General features: G+C 38.7%; 1 protein-coding gene across 9 annotated transcripts in view; it reads left to right on the top strand.

Annotated features, from left to right (window-relative positions):
- Window positions 1-21215, top strand: part of Bmpr1b (bone morphogenetic protein receptor type 1B) — a 323473-nt gene that overhangs the window by 272372 nt on the left and 29886 nt on the right. For 7 of the 9 annotated variants that reach the window (XM_060392619.1, XM_060392620.1, XM_060392621.1 and 4 more), the window contains 4 exons: window positions 4890-5049; window positions 14158-14260; window positions 14708-14810; window positions 21118-21214. In XM_060392619.1, the coding sequence (XP_060248602.1) occupies window positions 4907-5049; window positions 14158-14260; window positions 14708-14810; window positions 21118-21214 (446 nt within the window). In that variant the 5' untranslated portion in view covers window positions 4890-4906. Of the gene's footprint in view, window positions 1-324; window positions 443-4889; window positions 5050-14157; window positions 14261-14707; window positions 14811-21117; window position 21215 lie in introns of those variants that run through there. The other 2 variants (XM_060392624.1, XM_021657664.2) reach the window with 2 other exon arrangements.

Consider the following 21215-nt stretch of genomic DNA (forward strand, 5'->3'; position numbering starts at 1 on the left):
GGCACAAGCACATCCCTAAGACTCTAGCCATCGAGGGCTGTCATCTGCCACATTCTTTAAAGGGGCTCAGTTAGGAGCTAAGGCCAATTAGTGAGGACAGAGCTGAGCTGAGAGGGTGAACCCATTTGTCAGGCTCCATTGGTCAGTGACCACATCTGTCCTTGGGCATTTTGCCCAGCAGTAGCAGCCCTAACACCTTCCCATTTGACTCTGAGCCTTGAGAAGCAAATGTCTATTTTTCACAGCATTTAAGTTTTCTTTGGGCACTTTGGAGTCATAATTCCATTTTGTCCATTTTTTTACCTTAGGCAAATTACTGTTCAAAGAAATAAACAACAGTTCGTTAAACCACTGACTGAAAAAAAAAACAATGGAAATTTATCCACATAATTAAATATATGAATGGGAATGAGGAAGACTGTTATCAAACTCAAATAATCAGGTACTTTAATTTTCTCCCACTTACTCTTTACCCAAGACAATGTGCTCTTCTCATTTCCATGTCTCTTCTTGCTCCTGCCTGCCCTCTAGTGGACATCTTGTAGAACAGAAAAGACTGGACATTTCAAGACCTGAACAATGATAGTATCAGCAGACATTTGAATGTAGAAGGGGGAGAATTTAACAGGGTCCAATCCCTAGTCAAAGAACTTCAGACAACTAGTGATCACAGAGATGTTCTTTTAATGGAACATCTGGTATTTGGGATGTGTTTTCATTATTCCTAATGAAATGTTCGCCTACATATCCACATATTTAGTTTTCTGTCAGTTATTTCAGTGTTATTACCATTATTAAAAAAATGATTACATTTTAAACAAAATGATTTTTTTGTATTATTTTGCCATTTTCGGGCATTAGCTGATTATGCTGTTTTGCTTACGGCTCTGGCTTCTTTCTGTGAGGGCTGATTTTATTTGAGTTCAGTGTAATATGATATATGAGCCTAACTCTTTTGTAAATCCATTCCCACAATTATAATGTTAGAGCTATGCAGCTTCTAATTGGCCGCTTTGCACTGCTGTGGGTGGGCTGTTCAGAGGCTGGGCAGTTTCTTGGCCGTGCTTAGCATGTGAGGGGCCCAGTGCGTCTGGTCACCTCATTGATGCCTTAAACTCTTGTATCTGCTCTCTTCAGAGTAGATTATTGGTATTTTTTTCTGGGTTTTTACTCAGTTTGTTCAGTGTTTTCTGGTGGCTATGAACTGTGATATAATAATTCTCATTCCTAGGGAATTAACTATATATGGAATAATAAATAGCAACTGCATCTATAAATTATTTTCTTGATCTGATTTTTTTGACAGAAACAAGGAACTCCTCCCCAGTTCTGTCAGACTGGAAGTTCACCATCTGTTGAATGGTGACTCTAGTCAGAAGCACTCATTTTCACCTCTCACTACTTTCATTTACTTAGCTCACATTGCAGGAACGGTTGACTGCTACCTATGTTTAAAGAAATTTTGTCTCTATTATGAGAGTTATATATCTTTTTGGTCTTGTTAATGTCTTTCTGGCTTAAGATAGCCTGCATTCTATCTGCATTAAGATTAAAGTCAGCAATTCATCTTCATCATCTTTGTGTGAGGAGTAACTTTTAATTGATTCTTCCAGTGTGTCCAAGCTGCATTTAATAAAAAAATAAAAATATTTTTTTATAAAAAAATGGTTCCTTAGACTTGTCTATTGTCACGGAAGAGACTAGCACAAAACTGTGTATAATATACTACAGGCTCAATATTCATTATCTAAGATACTTCAGAATAGAAGTGTATGAAGTCTTGTTTTTTTTTTAATTATTCTGGAATATTTGCTTCTGTATAATGAGATTCCTTTGGGGGGACAGGTTTAAATGCAAAATTAACCTGTGTCTCTTTGCATATATACACACTGTAACAAATATCCTGAACATCAATTTGTGAAACATTTTTAAACAATTATTACATGAAAGTTTATATACTTTGAACTACCTGACATAGTGTTCAAACATTAAAGAGATTTGGAGTTTGAGGAATTTTTATATTTGGGGTTTTCGAAAATGTTTAACCTGTAACAAATAGATTGCTGATAGTGAGCAATATAGAATGAAGTGTGCTTGTTTTAAACAAAACAAAACAAAACAACTTTGGCAAGCACACACATAATCACACAAAATCACGGCAACGCAACTGGGCATGGCTGGCCTGTACCTGTAGTGCCAGCTCTCAGGAGGCTGAGACAGAAGCATTACAAGTTGAAGACATTCATGGCTACGGACTGAATGTAAAGCCAGCTTGGGCTTCGTAACGAGACATCATTACGAAAGAAAAGAGGAAACCAGAAGCAAAGCAAGGCATTAAGCCATTAGTGTCACTGCCAAGAAGGCACTCGCAGTGGCTCAGCAGTGACTCCCCGAAGTGAGATGAGCTGGGGACCATTATCTTCATGACTGTGAAGCTTTTGATTTTTCTGTTCTGTTTTTCATTCCATATTAGGATGTGAAAACAGCCTCTTCTCTGTTTTGAACAGAAAAGCAGGATAAATAGCTCTTCACTATATCAGTTCAGATTTGCTACTCCACAGGTAAATTTGCCTATAGAAGCAGGAGTGACAGCCCATTTGGATACAAGCAGTGAATCTTATGTTAAGACTCTTCCGTCACAGATAATGTCTCTTCAACAAGTCATATATCTGTATAACAATGGGAGGCCAACCACGTTTCCCCACACATTAGTGTTACTACAATGTAGAGATACTTAGATCTTAAATAATGCTTTCAAGTTCTCTCTCCCCAGCAGCAATGGCATGTGTGCCTCTTTTCACAGTTTCCTCCATCTCTAGACGATAACACTTGTACCAGCACCTACTGCCTTCAGGTTGCCCACAATGCAAAGCACGATTGCATTCTTTCTCATGACCCTCACCTCAACTATCTACACTCACATATTCCTGTCTGCTCATATATGATACATGAATAGAAATATCAGCCCCTGTAAGTTCTTATGTTTTTATCACATTTTCACTTGCAAACTTTCAATCAGCACAAATGGAAAATGGATGAGTCGTTCTGTTAATACTACATCATGGCTATCTTCACCTTATAGTCTTGTGATCTGCCTTTAATGGACACACTGAGTCTAGTGTATGGTTGGATTAAATAAATGCTGGCCAGCAGGCCCCAGAAATCTATCTCTGCCTCCCCAGTACTGACATTATAGGCACAGCTACGACCACTTTTTAATACAGGTGCTTGGGGTCAAATTTGGGGGCTTACCCTTGTTCAGTGAGCAGTTTACCAACTCAGCCATCTACCTAGACTACCTGCTTTAACATATTTTAATGATTTTTACATGAATAATTCACTGAAAATCTGGCTAATTAGTTTAATACAGAGAAGGCTCATGAAAGGGTATCACAGATATTTTTCCTAAATTTCTCATTTTCAGATTCAGTCATGACTAATAATCATATATTAAAAATATAACAAATGTACTATATATAATATCTTGCTTCATTTTGCTTGTTGCTTCTGACATATAACTTTAGTTTTAAACAAAATAATACATAAGTCTATTTTGTTGAGATTTGGTGCAATTAGAGTCCACTTAGATGTGGTTTGAGAGAGTTTTTAAACTGGACATGGTGAGAGATAATTTATTCAGTGACATGGTACATGACAACTCTGATCACAGTGCCTAAAGCAGAACAGGTATAAACTAGTGCATGATCTTTTCATGTAACATACACATGCTAATCTCTTGATGTAAGATGTGGGCATTTGTAATCATGATTTTTTAAGAATGTTAAGATGTGTTACAGGATACCATAAAGTTCTCCAAGTCAGTATATGAAAGATAGAAACCCAGACAAATCTGCCTCTAGGAGATTATTCCTGCATACTGGCTCTTATCAAAAACGGTAGAAGCATCACTGCAACAACAGATAAACACTTTGTATCTGTAAAAGCTGATAGAAAAGATGTATCTTTTGAAATATGTTTCTATTTTTTGTGTTTGTTTTTCTACACATTTTGAAGATTAAATATACGTGGTTGTGCTGGTTAGTTTTTGTCACAAACTTGGCACAAGCTGAATTTATCTGGGAAGAGAGAACCTAAATTGTGGAATTGTCTCCATCAGATTGTCCCATGGGCATCTCTGAAGAACATTCTCTTAATTGCTAATTGATGTGGGAGGTTCCAGATCACTGTGGGTGGTTTTGTCCCCATGCAGGTAGGCCTGGTCTGTACAAGAAAAGTAGTTGAGCAAGCCAGAGGAAGTAAGCAGAAAGCATCATTCCTCCATGAATACTGATTTAGTTTCTGCTTCCAGGATTCTATCCTGGTTTTCCTCAGTTATAGATTGTGATCCAGGCATTACAAGGTAAAATATACCCTTTCTTCTCCAAGTTGGCTTGACCAGTGATTTATCACAACAATAGAAAGCAAATTAATACAATGATGTACCTCAAATCAACCATTTGACATGATAAAAAAGATAGTGTTAGGTTTCATACAATCTGGATTTAAAATGCTGACTCCATTATTTGACTGTGTGTATAGTGATTAGTTAAAATTCAAGACTTGAGTTTATTATCTAAAAAAAAATGAGTGATAACATTTATCCTTAATAAAAAGAATAATCTTTATAGTACTGTTTCATCGAGCTGTTTTTACTCAACTAAATATAATTATACTAATTTAATGAATAAAATTATATTCTGAAAGTATTGTTTGCATTCCTTACTCTCTATGAGACATAAATAGATGGTGTACGCTCATGAAAACGTGAGAATGTCTGTCTTTTGTTTGCATCTTTGTCACAAGTACTTTCTTTTTAACTTAATGTCATATCATCTCTTGGACAGAAAGCTGGACGTCTAATTCCAATCCTCATTCTTTATTCTGTACAGAGAAGTTCACTGATAACATGCTCTTAAGAAGCTCGGGAAAATTAAATGTGGGCACCAAGAAAGAGGACGGCGAGAGGACAGCCCCCACCCCTCGCCCCAGGATCCTTCGTTGTAGATGCCACCACCACTGTCCGGAGGACTCAGTCAACAACATCTGCAGGTTGGTGGCAGAAATGGCTCAGACATCACTTTGACAAGTGGACACATACTGTTTTAAACATACGCTGCTAATGTTTCCAAGAATATGATCTGGATGATGGTGTTGTATTTAGAGAAATGTCTAATCATGTTTTAGCCTGAAATGGTATTTGAGACTTCCCTTTCCCTAAACACATAAACAGGTCTCAGGTTTCTTGCCAATGAAAAACAAACAAACAAGCAAAATACTATTGCATTTTTTGTGATTTTTTTAAAAATGTTTACAGCAACAGAACCAAAAAATCTGGGCCCGGGGGTCTTTTCTGAGACTCTAACCAAGGACCATGCATGGAGATAACCTAGAACCCCTGCACAGATGTGGCCCATGGCAGCTCAGTCTCCAAGTGAGTTCTCTAGTAGGGGTTCTGTCTCTGACATGAACTGAGTGGCTGACTCTTTGATCACCTCCTCTTAGTGGGAGTGCAGCCTTACAGGCCACAGAGGAAGACAATGCAGCTAGTCCTGATGAGACCTGATAGGCTAGGGTCAGATGGAAGGGGAGGAGGACCTCCTCTATCAGTGGACTCAGGGAGGGGCATTGGAGGAGAAGAGGGAGGGAAGATGCAGTTGGGAGGAGACAAGGAGGGGGCTACAGCTGGTATACAAAGTGAATAAGTTGAAATAATAAATAAATTAAAAAGAACACTTAATATTCACTTAACATAGATTTCATGTAAATATGCTGATCTTGTTTTAAGCACTCATTACATTGATGTTGTTAGTATTTTATACTGCTAAGAGATTAACAGCTTTTGGAAAGCAGTTTTTTGATGTAGTTTCTATGAATCCAACAGATGTTAGTAGAGACGTCGTCACATTACTAAAACTGAGATATTGGAAGTCATGTTTTATGAAAGTAAAGAGTTCAGTTTTTAAAAATCTGAAAAATCTAAAGCATTTTTTTCCTTTGTACACATGTTTATGCACCAACATCTGTTATGCTACTTATGTTATCTGTACCCTAGAGGAAGGGGAGAGTATGCAAAGAGCTGTAGCCTCTTGAGGCCCGAGCAGGACAAGAGAGAAAGGGCTAAGCTACACATAGCATTATGGCTCCTGGGAGAGACAGTGTCAGAGAAAGAGTGTGTGCATGAAGAGGGGCCGCGGACTCCACTGGGGAAAGGAACTACGAGTTTTGGAGTTCAGGAAGTATGTCCGCTTAGGCTGCCATCAGCCAGGAGGGCATGGCAAACTGAGTCTAATTCTTTGGTTGTTGCAGAGAGCTTTTATAAAGTTTATAATGACGGGGAGTCTCATACAGGTTATTGTACTAGCATCCCTAGTCCCAAAATGACAAATTTAAAATGTTCCCAAAGCACAGATGTTTTGCCACTAGTGGAAATTCATTCCCCCACCTGACTCCATGTGATGGGTCACAGTCAGATTGCAGGCACACTGAAAATATTGTGTCAAATTATGTGCCTGCTAGGTTTGCATAAGACACATAAGATAAAAATAAACTTCATGGTTGGATGTAAGTCTCGGTCCCAAGATATCACATTAAGCATATGTAAATATTCTAAAAGTCTAAAAAGAAAAACAGAGCAGCGGCCAGTGTTGACACATTGCCTTAAAAATATAGAGGCTTACAAATGAAATGTTTGTTTTTCACTTAGAGGTGCTGAGCTCTGCTGGCTTCAGTGACCTTGGCTTGAGGATGATTGTTGGACTCATGCATGCCATACCTCTCTTCTTTCTTTGGAGGACATCAGCTGTGCAGGGCATATTTCCTATTGTGAGTGTGGATCTGTTGAGTGTAGATCTAAAGCCCATGCTTGCCTCCTGTGCTCTGACAGTTCACTAACCAGATCAAATGGTACAGTGAAGCTCAGTGCTGTAGGAAGCCATACCTATGGAGAAACACAGCTCCGTCAGCAGTAGAACACTGTCTGCTAGAATAGGGCAGAACCTTGAGACATTAAACACTTGGGTCAAGGAGAATGTCAAAGGGGACAAACAGAAACAAGTGTCGTGGAAACGAAAAGTAGAGAGGAAGATAGGTCAGCTGTATTGGACGCAGTTAGAGGTTGAATGTGACATGGATTGAAAGTGGAAATCAGAACTGGTAACACTATTCAGAGCAATTTAGAGATATTTAAGGTAGTAGAGATGGAAAGCAGATTGGGATGGGATTTTAATTATGCAGTTTTCAACCTTTGATGTACTGTTGTAAATGAAAACAAATAAAACCCATGATTATAACAACAGAATCCCTCAACAGAAAGCGAGTATGCCATTCAGTATTGATGTGTTGACTTGTAGAAGTCAAGTTGAAAACTGGTATTTACTGAAAATACTATATTTTTACCTTCAACCTATCTAATCATCCCAACATTTTTGTGAAGAATGTAGTTTTTCCTGTTTATTTCCAGGTAAGAAATGTGAGATTCTGAAAGGTGATGTTATCCTTAGTATGATGGTATGACTTAAAATATATATATATATATATATATATATATATATATTGGCCAAGACTTCAGTTAGGAATTCTTGGTCAGCAGCCAACCCTGATGGGTGCCCTGAGGACATTCTCTCCTGTGTACCACACATGTTTTCCAAGCGAGGAGCTGACTCCAGTCTTTCCCTGTGTGGGTCATAGGGGCTTCCTTTGTTCTCTGCCCTAAGACAGTGAGTCTCAGCTTGTGGACCACAACCCTCCCCCCCAAAAATCATCAGAAAACACAGATACTTACATTATGATTCATAACAGTAACAAAATTACAGTCATGAAGTAGCAGCAAAGATAACATTATGATTAGAGTCACCACAACATAAGGAACTGTGTTAAAGGGTCATGGCATTAGGAAGATTGGGAGCCACTGCTAAGACCTCGAGGAAGCACGTGACTTTGTGTGATTTCTACCAGGCCATTCTCTGTTCTCTCTAAGGTAGTACTTCTCAAACTCTTGTGTTAAAAGATTACTCCCTCCACACACACAACGTCGTGCATGAGTACTTTCCTAAGTACACTCAAGATTAATTATTAAAGCAATTCATTTAAAAGCTTGCCAATTATTTGTCCTTTTAAATTTTTTAGTAAGTTTCAACAGACATTAATTTATCATATCACATTGCTATATAAGTTTCGGTTTCTACTTTAATGAAGTCACAGACCAGCAGCAAACAGTTTGCTGTTCTGACTCTTTGAACCTAGGCAAAGCAGCTTTAAGGACAAGGGTAAAGTTTCCAATGAATTAGATACCTGGTATACATTGTTTGCCCTTGGGCTTTGTACCAGGCAAAAATTCCTCTCCTGCAGGCTGAATGTCCCAAGCAGGTTTCTTGTTCACCATCACTTCCACCATCCTGGAGAAAGCAATCCGAACCAATAATGCTTCATCCTTGAAGCTGCTGGGAACTCTCACTGGCTCAGTAGGAAAATGGATGGAGTTTAGAGGTGTGTAAACTCTTCAGCACTCTCAGTTGTTTCACCAGCCAACAACAAGGTCAAAGGTACAGATGTGACTCCTGCCAAAATTCATGTCATTTCTGTTGCTTATGGCATGAGTGCTTGAGGATGTAGTTTATGCAAATTGAGCCAGATGGGTGATGAACATCTCTAATCCCAGCACTAGAGAAGTAAATGCAGAGGAATGGTTGCAAGTTCAAGGCCAACCTGGCCTACTTAGCCAGAAAAGAAAAAGAATCATGACTGAGTATAGCATTAATAGGGGTACAGGGTTTATCTGTAATCACAAGAGGGGAGACAAGCCATTGAGATGTCTCTCTTAAGGTGTCACATTGCTCTGTAATCCTTCCATTTCCTGATTTTGTTGGTGGGACTGCATATCACCAGTGCACCCTTGAGAATTCTAAAGCCCAACACAGTTTCTCGTAGGTGGTTTTTGCCATGCCAGGCTTTGTGTCATTTTTATACTCTAGCAAATGTTGGCTCAGACTCGCTTACTTATTTTTTCTATATCATCTGGCTCTATACATCCTTTTTCATATTCTTAAATGTGGTCTTCGATCGTCATGTTTTTGTCCTTGTCTCATGAACATCCTCTGATTCTTTCTATCCATGGCACATGTCTATCCATTTGTAATTGCTATTGTTAATTCATCTTTTAGAGATGATTTTAATACTTCCTCATCTAAATTATTAGTTTCTGCTCAAAAATTCTCCTACATGGTTAGTTATCAGGTATAAGTTGACTGTTGTTGACAGATAAAGTATAAAGCATGTACAAATGAGAGATGCAGATATGGCTCAGAGGTTAAGAGCACTAGCTGCTCTTCCAAAGATTCTGAGTTCAATTCTCAGAAACCACATCATGGTTCATAACCATTTATAAAAATGTGCAAATGATATTAGATGCTTAAAGAAGGAAATAGATATGTCTCTAACAATTGTTGTCTTTGCTGTTGTCCTTATCATCTTCTCTTCTGCCTTATCATTTTCTCTTTTTCCTCCTCCTCCTTTAATACAAGGTATCATGGAACTCTTGCTGGCATGGAACTATATTTGTAGGTCAGGCCAGCCTTGAACTCATAGACCCTACCTACCTCTGCTTCCCAAATGCTAGCTAACTGTATGTCTTGGAGTGTAGGGGTGAAAGGAAAAGCTAATGGGCATGCTAAATGTCATAAGAGCTATCCAGTTTTTCTAGTTTTGGCCCGTCCAACTAATCACCAAGATTTGTGAGTTTATCTTTTCTAGTTGGTGTTGATTTCAAACAATTTTAGTAAGAGAATGTTGACTCCTATACTAGACCCTGTGGTTTTAGACATTACTGATATTTTAAAGTCAATGTTGGAGACTTTGGTAAGGAATAACTATTACTGTTCATGTTCATGTCATCATCAGACATGAGATTACATAGATTACAATTTGTTGTCAGGGTCAATTGAAACTAAATAGTATTGGGCTTCTACATATTATCCCCTGAGGACTACAGATCAAAGAAGGAAAATAATAATGTGTCAGATAATAGTGTTAATATAGAGATCAGCCAGATCCAGAGCCAGGAGACGAGAGTTCTTTTAAAGGGCTCTGGGGCATGTAAGGGTCTGCAGAGAGCAGTGACAGTAAAGATCTATAAGGAAAAATCTACAGTGGATATAAAATTGGGACAATGTTTAAAAAAATGTGTGCTCCATAGAAAAATAAGCTCATCCCTAAATCAGTCAGTAGGAGTACCAGAGAAGGGTGCTGACTAGAGGGAGATATTGTTCTTGAGGGTGGAATCAAAGACAACACCCATGCTGGTACTTTGTTATCAATGCTGTTAACTTCCAACCCGACTCTGCTACAATGACTCAAAATAAGAATAGACAGAGAGGGGCACGGTAATATTAATTCTAACTGTGGCCATCCACTCATCTCAGAGCTTAGGGAGGAAGGGGACCAGCAAAACCCTTAGGAATCAGCAGTGTTGGCAACAGCCTGCTCATCATTCTTTGGTCTTCCGCCTACCGCTTGGAAACACTAGGTAGTTTAAGATTTCTATCCCTGCTGCTTGAAGCTGATGACTTTCTTTCTTCTACAATCAGAGTCTGTAGTCTGTGTGCTCCTCAAACCAAGACTACCTCTTTCTCATGGCCCCTGATGCTTGAGTGTGATCCACAAATGAAAAAAGAGCTGCCTCAACAAAGTTACATTGATAATTACATGGTTACATTTATTGATAAAAATCTACAAGACCAAACAAGTGCCTGCACAGATTGTGTGCACCAGTAGATTACCTGTGCTGGAAAAGTCTGAAAACTTTACTATGCTCCCTTGAATATGAAATAGGTATTATCAAAGTCAGGGTGTGCTCAGTCAGTCAGCCCGTTAAAGTAGATTCTGATTGAAACCTAAACTCAAAAGAAATTCAAGGATTCAGGAATTTGGTACAACTTTGAAAATGTGCAGGGCTTTGTATTGATCATTGAGGAGAACTGTCAGTCCTTAGAGGCATGCAAGAGTGGTTTGCACTCATAAGCTCCATGCTGTCCCTTTGACCCCATTTCACTCACTTTACATAGAGGTGGTGTTGATGCCATTTTGATGACATGAAATTGTTTTCTATCCCTCAACCATAACTCACGAAGGAACTGGGTCCCAGAAGGCTGTTCTGAACTCATTTAATGAGAGGTGAGAGGAAAGAGGAGTTCAAATCCAGCAGCCTGGCAGGAGATCACTACTCCCTGGAAGCTTTGAAGTGGTGTGTCTCCTTCTTGTTAGTGTGAGTCCCCTGGATGCATTGGACCATCTTCTAAAGCACTCTGTTTCCTTCCCACCTCGTAGATGTTTCAAACTTTCCTTTGCTTTTGGAATTCTGGGCAAACTTAAAGAGACTTGAACCCAAAGAGCTATCTATCCAAGGAATGTCACATGTTAGGGCTACTTCACATAACCTTTAACTTGCCAAGTGCTTTGCACTTTTATTCAGTAAGTGCAGGAATACTGAGAATCCGTGACTGATTTTCTTGGTACGCTCCCCATTCCCAGTCCATTTGTCATGGCTTTTCCCTGCCTGTGACACAGAGAGACAGCACCACTGATTGACAGTTCTATTAATTGACTGAGTGTCACTGCCTTGCTCCTTCATAATCATTCCCGTAACCAGAGGATCCATCCTGCATTCATCTGTGCAATTCGCTTCTCAAAATTATTCCTGATTTGACTGCCTTCACCTTGTCACTTCCTCCAGTATGAGAATCATGACACAAGCTTGGACACCCAGGCAGTAGACTATTTAAAAAAAAAATAAAAACTGATATCAGAGGGTAATTGCCTTTATGATGCCTAATAGCCATCTTAGTGGTGGGAAGACTTAGACCCAAGACTGTCAGTGCCTGCCTCAGAGTGAAAGGCTTTCGAGTAGCTTAGGCTTCTGTAATTGTCCTGTACGTTTCTCATTGATGTCCCTTGTTGGACAGAAGCTCCAGTGTGAAGTTTATAAATTATATTTGCCATGTTGCAGACAATAAACAACGAAACAGCTCTTCTTTTTTAGTCTCCAAATATTTTGTTTCTCTCTGAATTTATTAATTATCACATAGTGAGAAGGTTCTTCAGTGTGCCTTTATCTTCCTCTCTCTCTTTACTAACACACACACACACACACACACACACACGTTTTATTGTATGTGTATGTGTGTTTTGCCTGCATATGTATATTTGCACCACACCTGTTTACAAGCCCAGGAGAAGCAAGAAGAGGGTACTGGATGTTTGGAACTGAAGTGACAGATGGTTTTCAGACACCATGTGAGTGTTAGGAATTAGACTCAGGACTTCTAGAAGAGAAACTGGTTTTTCTTAATTTCTGAGCCATGTATTCAGGCTCCCTTCTTTTGTGTTTTTAGCTCTCAGTTCTGCAGACAGGTTTGTATATTTTTAAAGCTTGATTTACTCTCCCTAGAGTTTGTATTGTAAGTTGCCAAGAAATTTATTCCCACTTTCTCTTTGATTTTGAGTAATACGTTATATCATCTCAGATTTAATTCATTATGTTGGCTGCTCTACTGCCTCAGAATTCCAAATGAGAAATATTTTATGCAAATGGTCTGAATACATAGTAAAAACATCAAAAGGGGTCGCATGATTATTATTTACTCACATTGTTTTCTGTGAAGGTCCACCTTATTTATTGCCGTCAGTACTGTGAGTTTACACTCCCATTGAGGTTTCAATGAGTTGACTGAAACGCGCCAAAGAATTTGAGCTTGGGCTGTTCAGAGGCAGTTTTTCCTCCACAACAGTATTCATACATTTGACCTTAGTCTAACTAAGATTTATCACTGTCCCATCCTAGTCATTCACTAGTATGTTTCAACTCTGCCCTTCTAGTTTTTATAAACGGAGGCCTGCTGGATCACTTGAGACTTAAAAACTGGGTAAACAATTGTAAGGATGTTGATGATAACTGGAGGGCTGGTGCATGGCAGAATGCCGCTTCCACTAATGTGAGCAGACAGACCTACAAATCATGGCTAATACTGTTCTCACGGCTTTGTTCCCATGACCTTTTGGAACTCCATTGTCACATTTGTCTTGGACATCACACATGTATATGGATGAGAAGAGGATGGGAGAAGGGCTCCATCCTTTATTTCCGAGGACACGGATGGCAGCTTTTGACTTCTTGGGAATCCATGATATAAGTCCTGATTTATGAAGAGAATATGTCTGCTTGCACGCAGTCCTGGATGGAACAGTTACTGTTTTCAGCTGAGTCCCAGGATAGCAGATAACAAGAAGGAGTGAAGTTAGAGGGGCCCCTGGTGCTGTAATTTCTTCTATTCAGTGTTATACAGCGGCATTGTCTCAGGAAGCCAATTGCACCACATGCAAAATAGCAATAGCATTTTCTTCAAATTATTGATAAGAAGAAGATTAAGTGTCATAGGACAGCTTAAAGTTATTTTTATTTAGAGAGGCATTAACATTTAGTTATATCAAAACCTTTCTTCCTGTTTTCTCTTTTAATCCATGTCCAACAGTGCTTGCTGCTGTGCTTAACTTCTTGCTGTGCCTCACCAGCCCTAAGCAGAAGGCTAACAACCATGAACCTTCACTGCCTCAGCTGACCCCTCTCCTGCCTGACCTCAACTACCATGCCTTAGAGGGGGTGTATTTCATGGCCTCCAATGAGAGAGCCAGACCCTGCACTCACTGGCATAGGTTCCAGCTTTGCCTTGCCTTCCCCCAACCCCTCACTGACCTTGTCACACATTGGACATTACTAAAGCTCTCTGACCCTCAGTGTCCTCACATTGGCAAAAGGATAGTGGTATCGTCCTCAGGTTGTCTATCTGGAAAGGTGATCGGGGCAAGATAAGTCCACTTAGAGTGTCAGTGCTTTTTAATGGTAATTAACAATAGGAGGAAATTTCCAGCCTTCTCTCTCTCTCTCTCGAGTTTCTAAGTGAAGAGGAAACCATATGTTTTTAATGATTGTTTTGTCTGCTTTCATAGATGCAAATGTTGAGATGTTCTCAACAGTTTGTAGTGAAAAAAAAAAAATCTGTGACCTTGTCCTGTTTGTGATGAAGCCAATGGAAGCAAGATAGGCTCACTTTGTTTTCTTAAGTCATGCGTGTTCTTCCCTCACTATCTCTTTCCCTGTTTGGTCTTCAGCACAGATGGATATTGCTTCACAATGATAGAAGAAGACGACTCCGGAATGCCTGTTGTCACCTCTGGATGTCTAGGACTAGAAGGGTCAGATTTTCAATGTCGAGTAAGGAAGATCACTTGAATTTACTTTGTAACTTGCACTGGCAAAATAAAAGAATCCTTTTGTCATGGCTATCCCACATAAAACAATGGAAAAAGTCTCGTTAGCCAATTTTCTCTTTGTTTTCAAACCGTGTCTTTCTTTTTACACTATCTTTAAAATCCAGATTATCTATTGGTTAAGCTGAGGCTTATTATTTGCTTATTTAATGTATGCCGGTTGCTATAAGTACAATAAATGCAATAAATGTTTTTTTATTGAAATAGGAATGTTGTAATGGTACATTACAGTCTAAAATAAACTTCCTGGTAGCAAGTAACAGTTTCATGATTTTGAGCAAAATTATTAGAATTTTAAATATGCTCTCTAGTGATAATCTATTAAATTTTTGATGTTGTGCTATGGAAATTTAGAGAAAACCCGCTAAGAGCTTTCTGTGTTTTATGTTAGGACACTCCCATTCCTCATCAGAGAAGATCAATCGAATGCTGCACAGAGAGGAATGAATGTAATCAAGACCTACACCCTACATTGCCTCCACTGAAGAACAGAGGTATGATGGGTTAGGGGTGTGAGAGGAGGCTTCAGCTTACTGAGGGCAAGCACTGGACTCTTCCTCCTTGACAAATTCATTGCTTTCTTGACCATTTTGGCTTTTAATTGGGTTCATTACCCACTGCTGGAGTAGAAGGCTAAGGCAAGATGACATCATGACTGTCAGTCAAGAAATGTACATGCAGATTGTACATGCAGATTGTGGCTTGGTGGCTGTATGTAGCTTTATTCTTAGGGTCCCTGTCACTCTGTTTCTCCCCACCTCTCTCTGGAGAGCTCCAGTCCTGAGAGTGTACTGTGTGCTGTGAGGAGGGAGAGAAAAGAGAGTACTACATACTTACTCATGAAAATTATTCACATTAGGTCTTAACTATGCTTTAATATACATTCATAAAAGAAAGACCTTCTAAATAAAAGACTAAATAAAATATCTTTTGCTTTACCACATTTTATTTTATCATCACAGCAATCTGATTTTTATTGAATTAATAACATATTTTCTAAAGTGGGGGTCCTTTTAAAAGTTTTAATTTCAAAGTTTATAAACTTTGCAGTATTTAAAATAATAGCTATTGCTATTATGGCAATATGCAGCACATCTCCTTTTCGCGGGTTGGTTCTGCATACTTAAAGGCTTTTTGGCAGAGATTTTGACAACAGCTTTTAGATTTCCTTTTCCTTCTTTTTGTTCATCACAAATAAATGATTTATAAATGCTTTAGAGTCCTAACTCTTATGTGCATAATTTAAAATGAAACTTCATGATTGTCTTTATTTTTTGAGAGCATATTTACTTTAAAACATAGGGGCATTTCATATTTTTGACAATGTTTCATAAATACATTCTCATTTTTGTGTTGAAGCTTTTCCAATTAATTCATAGAAACTGACATGAGAGACTCACACTTTTCTTTATTTCTTTTTCAAGCAACATCTTAAGTGTTAGGGATACAGACATGGATGAAGAAAATAATGCTTGCAAAAGGGGTGTAAGAATTGACTTGTAAAAACTTAACTTCCATTTGGTCGTGGATATCTCATTAGTAGATTACAAATTACATTAAGGATGGTTTAGTAACACTTTTGTTATTGAGATAAAATACCCCAATGAAAAGCAACCTCAAGAAAAAAAAGGGTTTATTGTGATTTATAGTTCCAGAGGTGGGGGAGGGAACAATCAGAGAGACAGAAACAGGGAGGCAAGGTGGAGGAAGTGGAGTCAGGCTACCAAAAGTCAAAGGTCTCTCCAGTCAGGCTACCAAAAATCAAAGGTCTCTCCAGGTGACTTGCTTCTTCTGGCAAGGCTTTACCTCAGGAAGGTCTCTTCACTTTCATAAACAGCACCAGCTGTGGTCCCAGTGCTCGAATACATAAGCTTATGCAAAGGAGGGGGTGGCATTTCTCACCCAAACGGGACTGTCATATCTGTCCCCACGGGATTATGGCCATCTCATAATACAAAATGCATTTAGTCCAACTTCTAAGGTTTTTATATTCTTCAGCAGAGCAACACTATTCGAAAGTGCAAAGTCTTGTCTAAAACCTAAAGCTGTTTTTTTTTCCACTGTCAACCAGTATTAAAAACAATCAACCAAACAAACAAATTCAAATGATATACTTTCAATAACCATGGCATATAGAGTATGCATTCCCATTCAAAAATGAAGAAATAGAGCCACAGTCAAGTTTGATCAAAGCAAAACAAAAACCCAGCAGTGTGAATCCACCAGATTTCTCTTCAAAGGGCTTAGATGATTTTGCTCCTCCAACTTGGCAATATGCAGCACTTCTCCCTTTCGTGGGTTGGTTCTGCATATGAGACCCTCCTTGGCAGACGTCTCACTGTTCTGGTTATCTCCAGTGTCTTGGGATCTCCACAGAAACAGACTTCATCTTCATAACTTTATGCAGCAGCCTTTGGAGCCTCCTCCCAGGGACTTGAACTTTGCTGTGCTGACTAGCCTTCGAGACTCTCTGTGATGATGGTGGAAGGATTCATGATGTCCTCAATGTAATATCTTTCATACAACCAAAAGAAGTACCATGTGGACACAAAGTTTTGCTACCAGCTGAGAATGGAGCCTAGTGTCCTTTTTTGACTATGTTTGTAGCACGATTTGTGTGCTGAATCCAATGAAAAGTTGGCTTTCTTGGAGTAGGAAACCCCTCATGCTCTCTCTTTTCACAAATTGGAACTTTAACCTGGTGTTATCTTGTCCTCAGGGCACTGTTGTTCAACGCAGCCCAGGAGGGTTCTTGTCATTGGTGGTAATCTTGTAAACAGTGATAGACACTTTTCAGCATATGGCTTGGCTGGAATCTTGAGCTTCCTAGTACTTTTTCTCCCCTAACAGCACAACGTTGAATTTCTTTTGCATAAGAGTAATCAAGAATACCCATGCCACAGACTCCATGTTAGGCTGCCTGAAATTTCCTCTGCTGTAGGGATCACCCCATTCTTTTAAATTCGGCCTCAAATAAATTCTCATCACGCACATAGAATACAGCCGTATTCTTTGTCCAAGTGTCACATGAATGGCCACTAGCCCAGTTACCACTTTAGTCCTTGTTCCCTTCTGAAACTTGAAGAAACATGTCTACAGCATCTCGGGTTAATCTCCACATGTCTGTCTTCCAGGCATTCACAAGAACAGTCCACTAGGCTCTGCCCAAAGCACTTTCCAGCCTGAAGTACCTTCTTCCAGAAAACATCATGGTTAGGGTCACCACAGAAACAAACCTGCTTTGCTGTTACCAATTTCTGTATTAGCTACTTTCCTGTTGCTATGATAGAATATCCTGGCAGATGGCAACTTTGGGGAGAGATAGTGTAACTTCCAGGCTACGGTCAGTCCATCATGGTGTAGGAAGGCATGACAGCAGGGTATGAGGTTGGCTGATCATGAAGGACATGATCGAGATGGTTCTATATACAATGGCAGAATAGCACAATGTCCTCAGAAAGGCGACACTTGAACGAGAATCAGAGATAAATAGTGATTTACTAAATGGGTGAGACAAAAATGTCCAATGAAAATTAAAATGACTAATGCAGGCCAAGCATTATGCTGAGTATTATAGTAACTAAACCATTTGAGCCTTACAACTCCATGAGATGTTTGGGGTGGATATTCCCATTTAAAGATGAAAAACAGCAATATACAAGGCACAACAGAATTCGGTTTTGTTATGAAACAGCTGGTGACTCTTACTTGTCTCTCAGATAGATCCCCATTTGCCTGCAGAATTCTCGGTTGGTTCTCATCCCTGAGAAGTTCGAGGGACAGTGTTATCCTGGAAGGGCCCAAATGCTGTCTTCTCTTCATGGGTGTGTGGAAGGGTCTCCTTCCGGGAATGTTCACGTTAGCACTCTAACTGCAGGCAATGGCAGAGTAACACAAGCCCCTCGAGAACAGCGGAAACAGATGTTTATTGATAGGGATCATCCGTTCATGAGCCAAGACAAGCAGGCAGCAGATCTGACTGCAAGAGAGAAATATTGGGGAAAAGGAAAGTGCAGAATAATGCTAGCCTTCAGAACAGTGCTGGATGGTAAAGAGAGAAGCCCGTAGGTCCTTGTGGTTTTGTTTCTGTCATAATTCAGAAATGTGATGAGTAAGAAAGGACTGGTCTGCGCTTTACATTGCAGTCTGTGATCATTGAGGCTGAGACTTTTAACAAACTCATAGCATAGGAGTGAAAGAGGATTCTGGGCTTACTGGAAATTCATTGTGATCCTGTGGTTAGATTTAATTTTAGTAGAGGAACATTATCTTTGGATTCGAAAATGTATTGAGTTCTCCTTAAAATTGTAAATACAGTGTGATTTGTGTTTTCCAATAGAGGCAGAGATTCCAGTCTCTGCATGCATATATAAGACATGAAAGAAAGAAACTTAGAAAACTTAGTAACTCTATACATTGTATACAATTGCAGACTACTTATTTTTGAGAACCTGTAAATTATTGTTAGCATTTATTAAACAATAATTTGCAAAAAAGGTATGTGCTAATTACTACTCCTGTTTACAATGGCTTTTAGGACAATACTTCAGTAGTTCAAGCTTCTAAACCCCTTTTCCGTGCCACTTATAACAGTTCTGAACTGGATAATTAAAAAAAAAAAAACCTACTAATTTCTGATGATTTTTATTTAGTCCTTAAAAATGCAGCCTACTTTCATTCCTATTTGTAGAAAGTATAGATTATTAGTATTAAAACATATTTCAGGCCACTGAATATATCATATCACTGACTATTATCAGATTTGTCAAGAAAACTGTAAAGATCTGTGGGTAGAGTTAACAATAACTAATTAAGCATTTTATGCAACATTGCAAGGTATGTTTATTTTCAACTAACTGGTTAGTATCCCAGGAATGAGAGTCATACAATTATCTATATTGTACATATATAGTATATCATATATATATATATAAAATGGGATATATAATCATGTGACTGTGAGACAGCATCCTTGATCGCACTATTTGTAATAACAACTCTGAATTATTTAAAAGTGGATAGCGTAGCAACATTGCTCTGTAACCTCAAATCCTCTAACCTAATACAGGCACACCAAATAAAGGAAAACAGATGGAACACAAATGCATACGTGTGTGCGTATGGAAATGTTTCTGTGTAAGGAGTGACCAGAGAGCAAGAGAATTATAACACTCATGATAAAATATAAATAATGAGAACTGTGGATGAAGGACATTAGAATGCTTTCTTCAAGCTTTTGTCAAAATAATTAAAGATGATCATGTTAGTAATGAATTTGAAGTTGTTTCATCCTTATTAAATGGTATCTGGTAGTGCATGTGAGAATATTTAATATCTGTCCTTTGAAGTAATGGTTTTATATCTAAGCATGTTAAATAAACACAGTCATAATCAAAATCATATGTGCCAATTACATAATTGTGTATGTTATAGAAAATCTGTGTTGTAACAAAAGCTTTTAAATACATCACAGCAGAAGGGTAGTTTCTAGTTAGGATGTTTCTATGCAAAATACCATGTCATCCTTGACAACAGCTCATAATGGCAAATGTTCACAATATTATAAACAAAAATACTTTAGCCAGCAGAGAGGCAGATACTGTAATCTCAGCCCTTAGGAGGTTCAAGCAGAATGACTGAAGTTTGAGAAAGCTTAGATAATATAGTGATACTTTCTCCATAAAGGATAGAAAAAAAGAATCTAATTACAAGGTGACATAATATCCTTTGAGAAATAATTCTTTGGTTAACATTTTTGTTCATTGAAAGTGATTCCATAATGGCATACATGCAGCTTTTATCAGCAATTTGTTAAGAATGTAATGATTGCATGTTTTTCAGTCAATTGGGCCTTAAAAATATTTTTTTTTCTTAGAGCATGTACTACTTTTTTACAAAAAAAAAAAAAAAAAGTCCCATTTGGGTGAGAGAACCTCTTGCCGAAACTGAATATGTCTCGTCTGTGTGTGAGGACAGCTAGGAAAATGTCTTGGACTGCCCAAAGCTCCCCTTTTACAGCTAAGTAGCAGCCATGTTTCCCTCAGGGGCATGTTGGACGTCTCATAAGGGTGCGGACTCTGTCACCGTGTGGCTGCGCTTGCTTTCAATTCATTTTGTTTAAATTACCCCTGAGCCACCTGCATAAAAATCACCTTTGTGGTTCGTTTTAAAAGAAAAGGTATTTTTGAATAAATATCTCTGGGTTTAAAGCCAATAAATAGACATTTATATTAATGGTCTCTTAAAACATTCTGTTCCACATGAAGCTTGGGAGAGCTCACTTAAAGCGAATCCGACTGATCAAGAACTTGAGTTGATACAAAATACACTAGATACTCATATCTGTGTCTTATAGAATGTCAGGTGTCCTTATGCTTTGCATCGGTCAGAAAGCAACTTTGGGTATAGTTAATGCAGATTTCTTTTTGTTTCTTACTCAAAGACTCTCCCAGAAGCCAGGTGAGAAGAGCTTACAAGCACACCACCTAACTCTGGGATACACATCAGCTCTGGCTTGGATGCTGGGCTCAGGATGTTGCTCCCCTTGTCTTTCTTCTTCTGGTTTATTCTGTGTCTACAATTCCTTTGGAGAGGAAAGGAAACCCATGCTGTTGAACTACATGTCTAGCTGAGTGGATTTATGCTAGCCAAGCATTCTGTTTTGAGTACATATTTTTTATCATGGCACGTTAAAGGTTTTTCCATATTTTGCGTCTTTTTTTTTTTTTTTTTGTCAAACTTTTGGAGAAGAGTTCATCCCTTTTAAGTAATAATATGCTGTTCTGTGGCTTTCTTTTTCAGATTTTGTTGACGGCGCTATCCACCACAAGGCCTTACTTATATCTGTGACTGTCTGTAGTTTGCTCTTGGTCCTCATTATTTTATTCTGTTACTTTAGG

The sequence above is a fragment of the Meriones unguiculatus genome, chromosome 10 (genome assembly GCF_030254825.1).
Source record: "Meriones unguiculatus strain TT.TT164.6M chromosome 10, Bangor_MerUng_6.1, whole genome shotgun sequence".
Taxonomy (NCBI): domain Eukaryota; kingdom Metazoa; phylum Chordata; class Mammalia; order Rodentia; family Muridae; genus Meriones; species Meriones unguiculatus.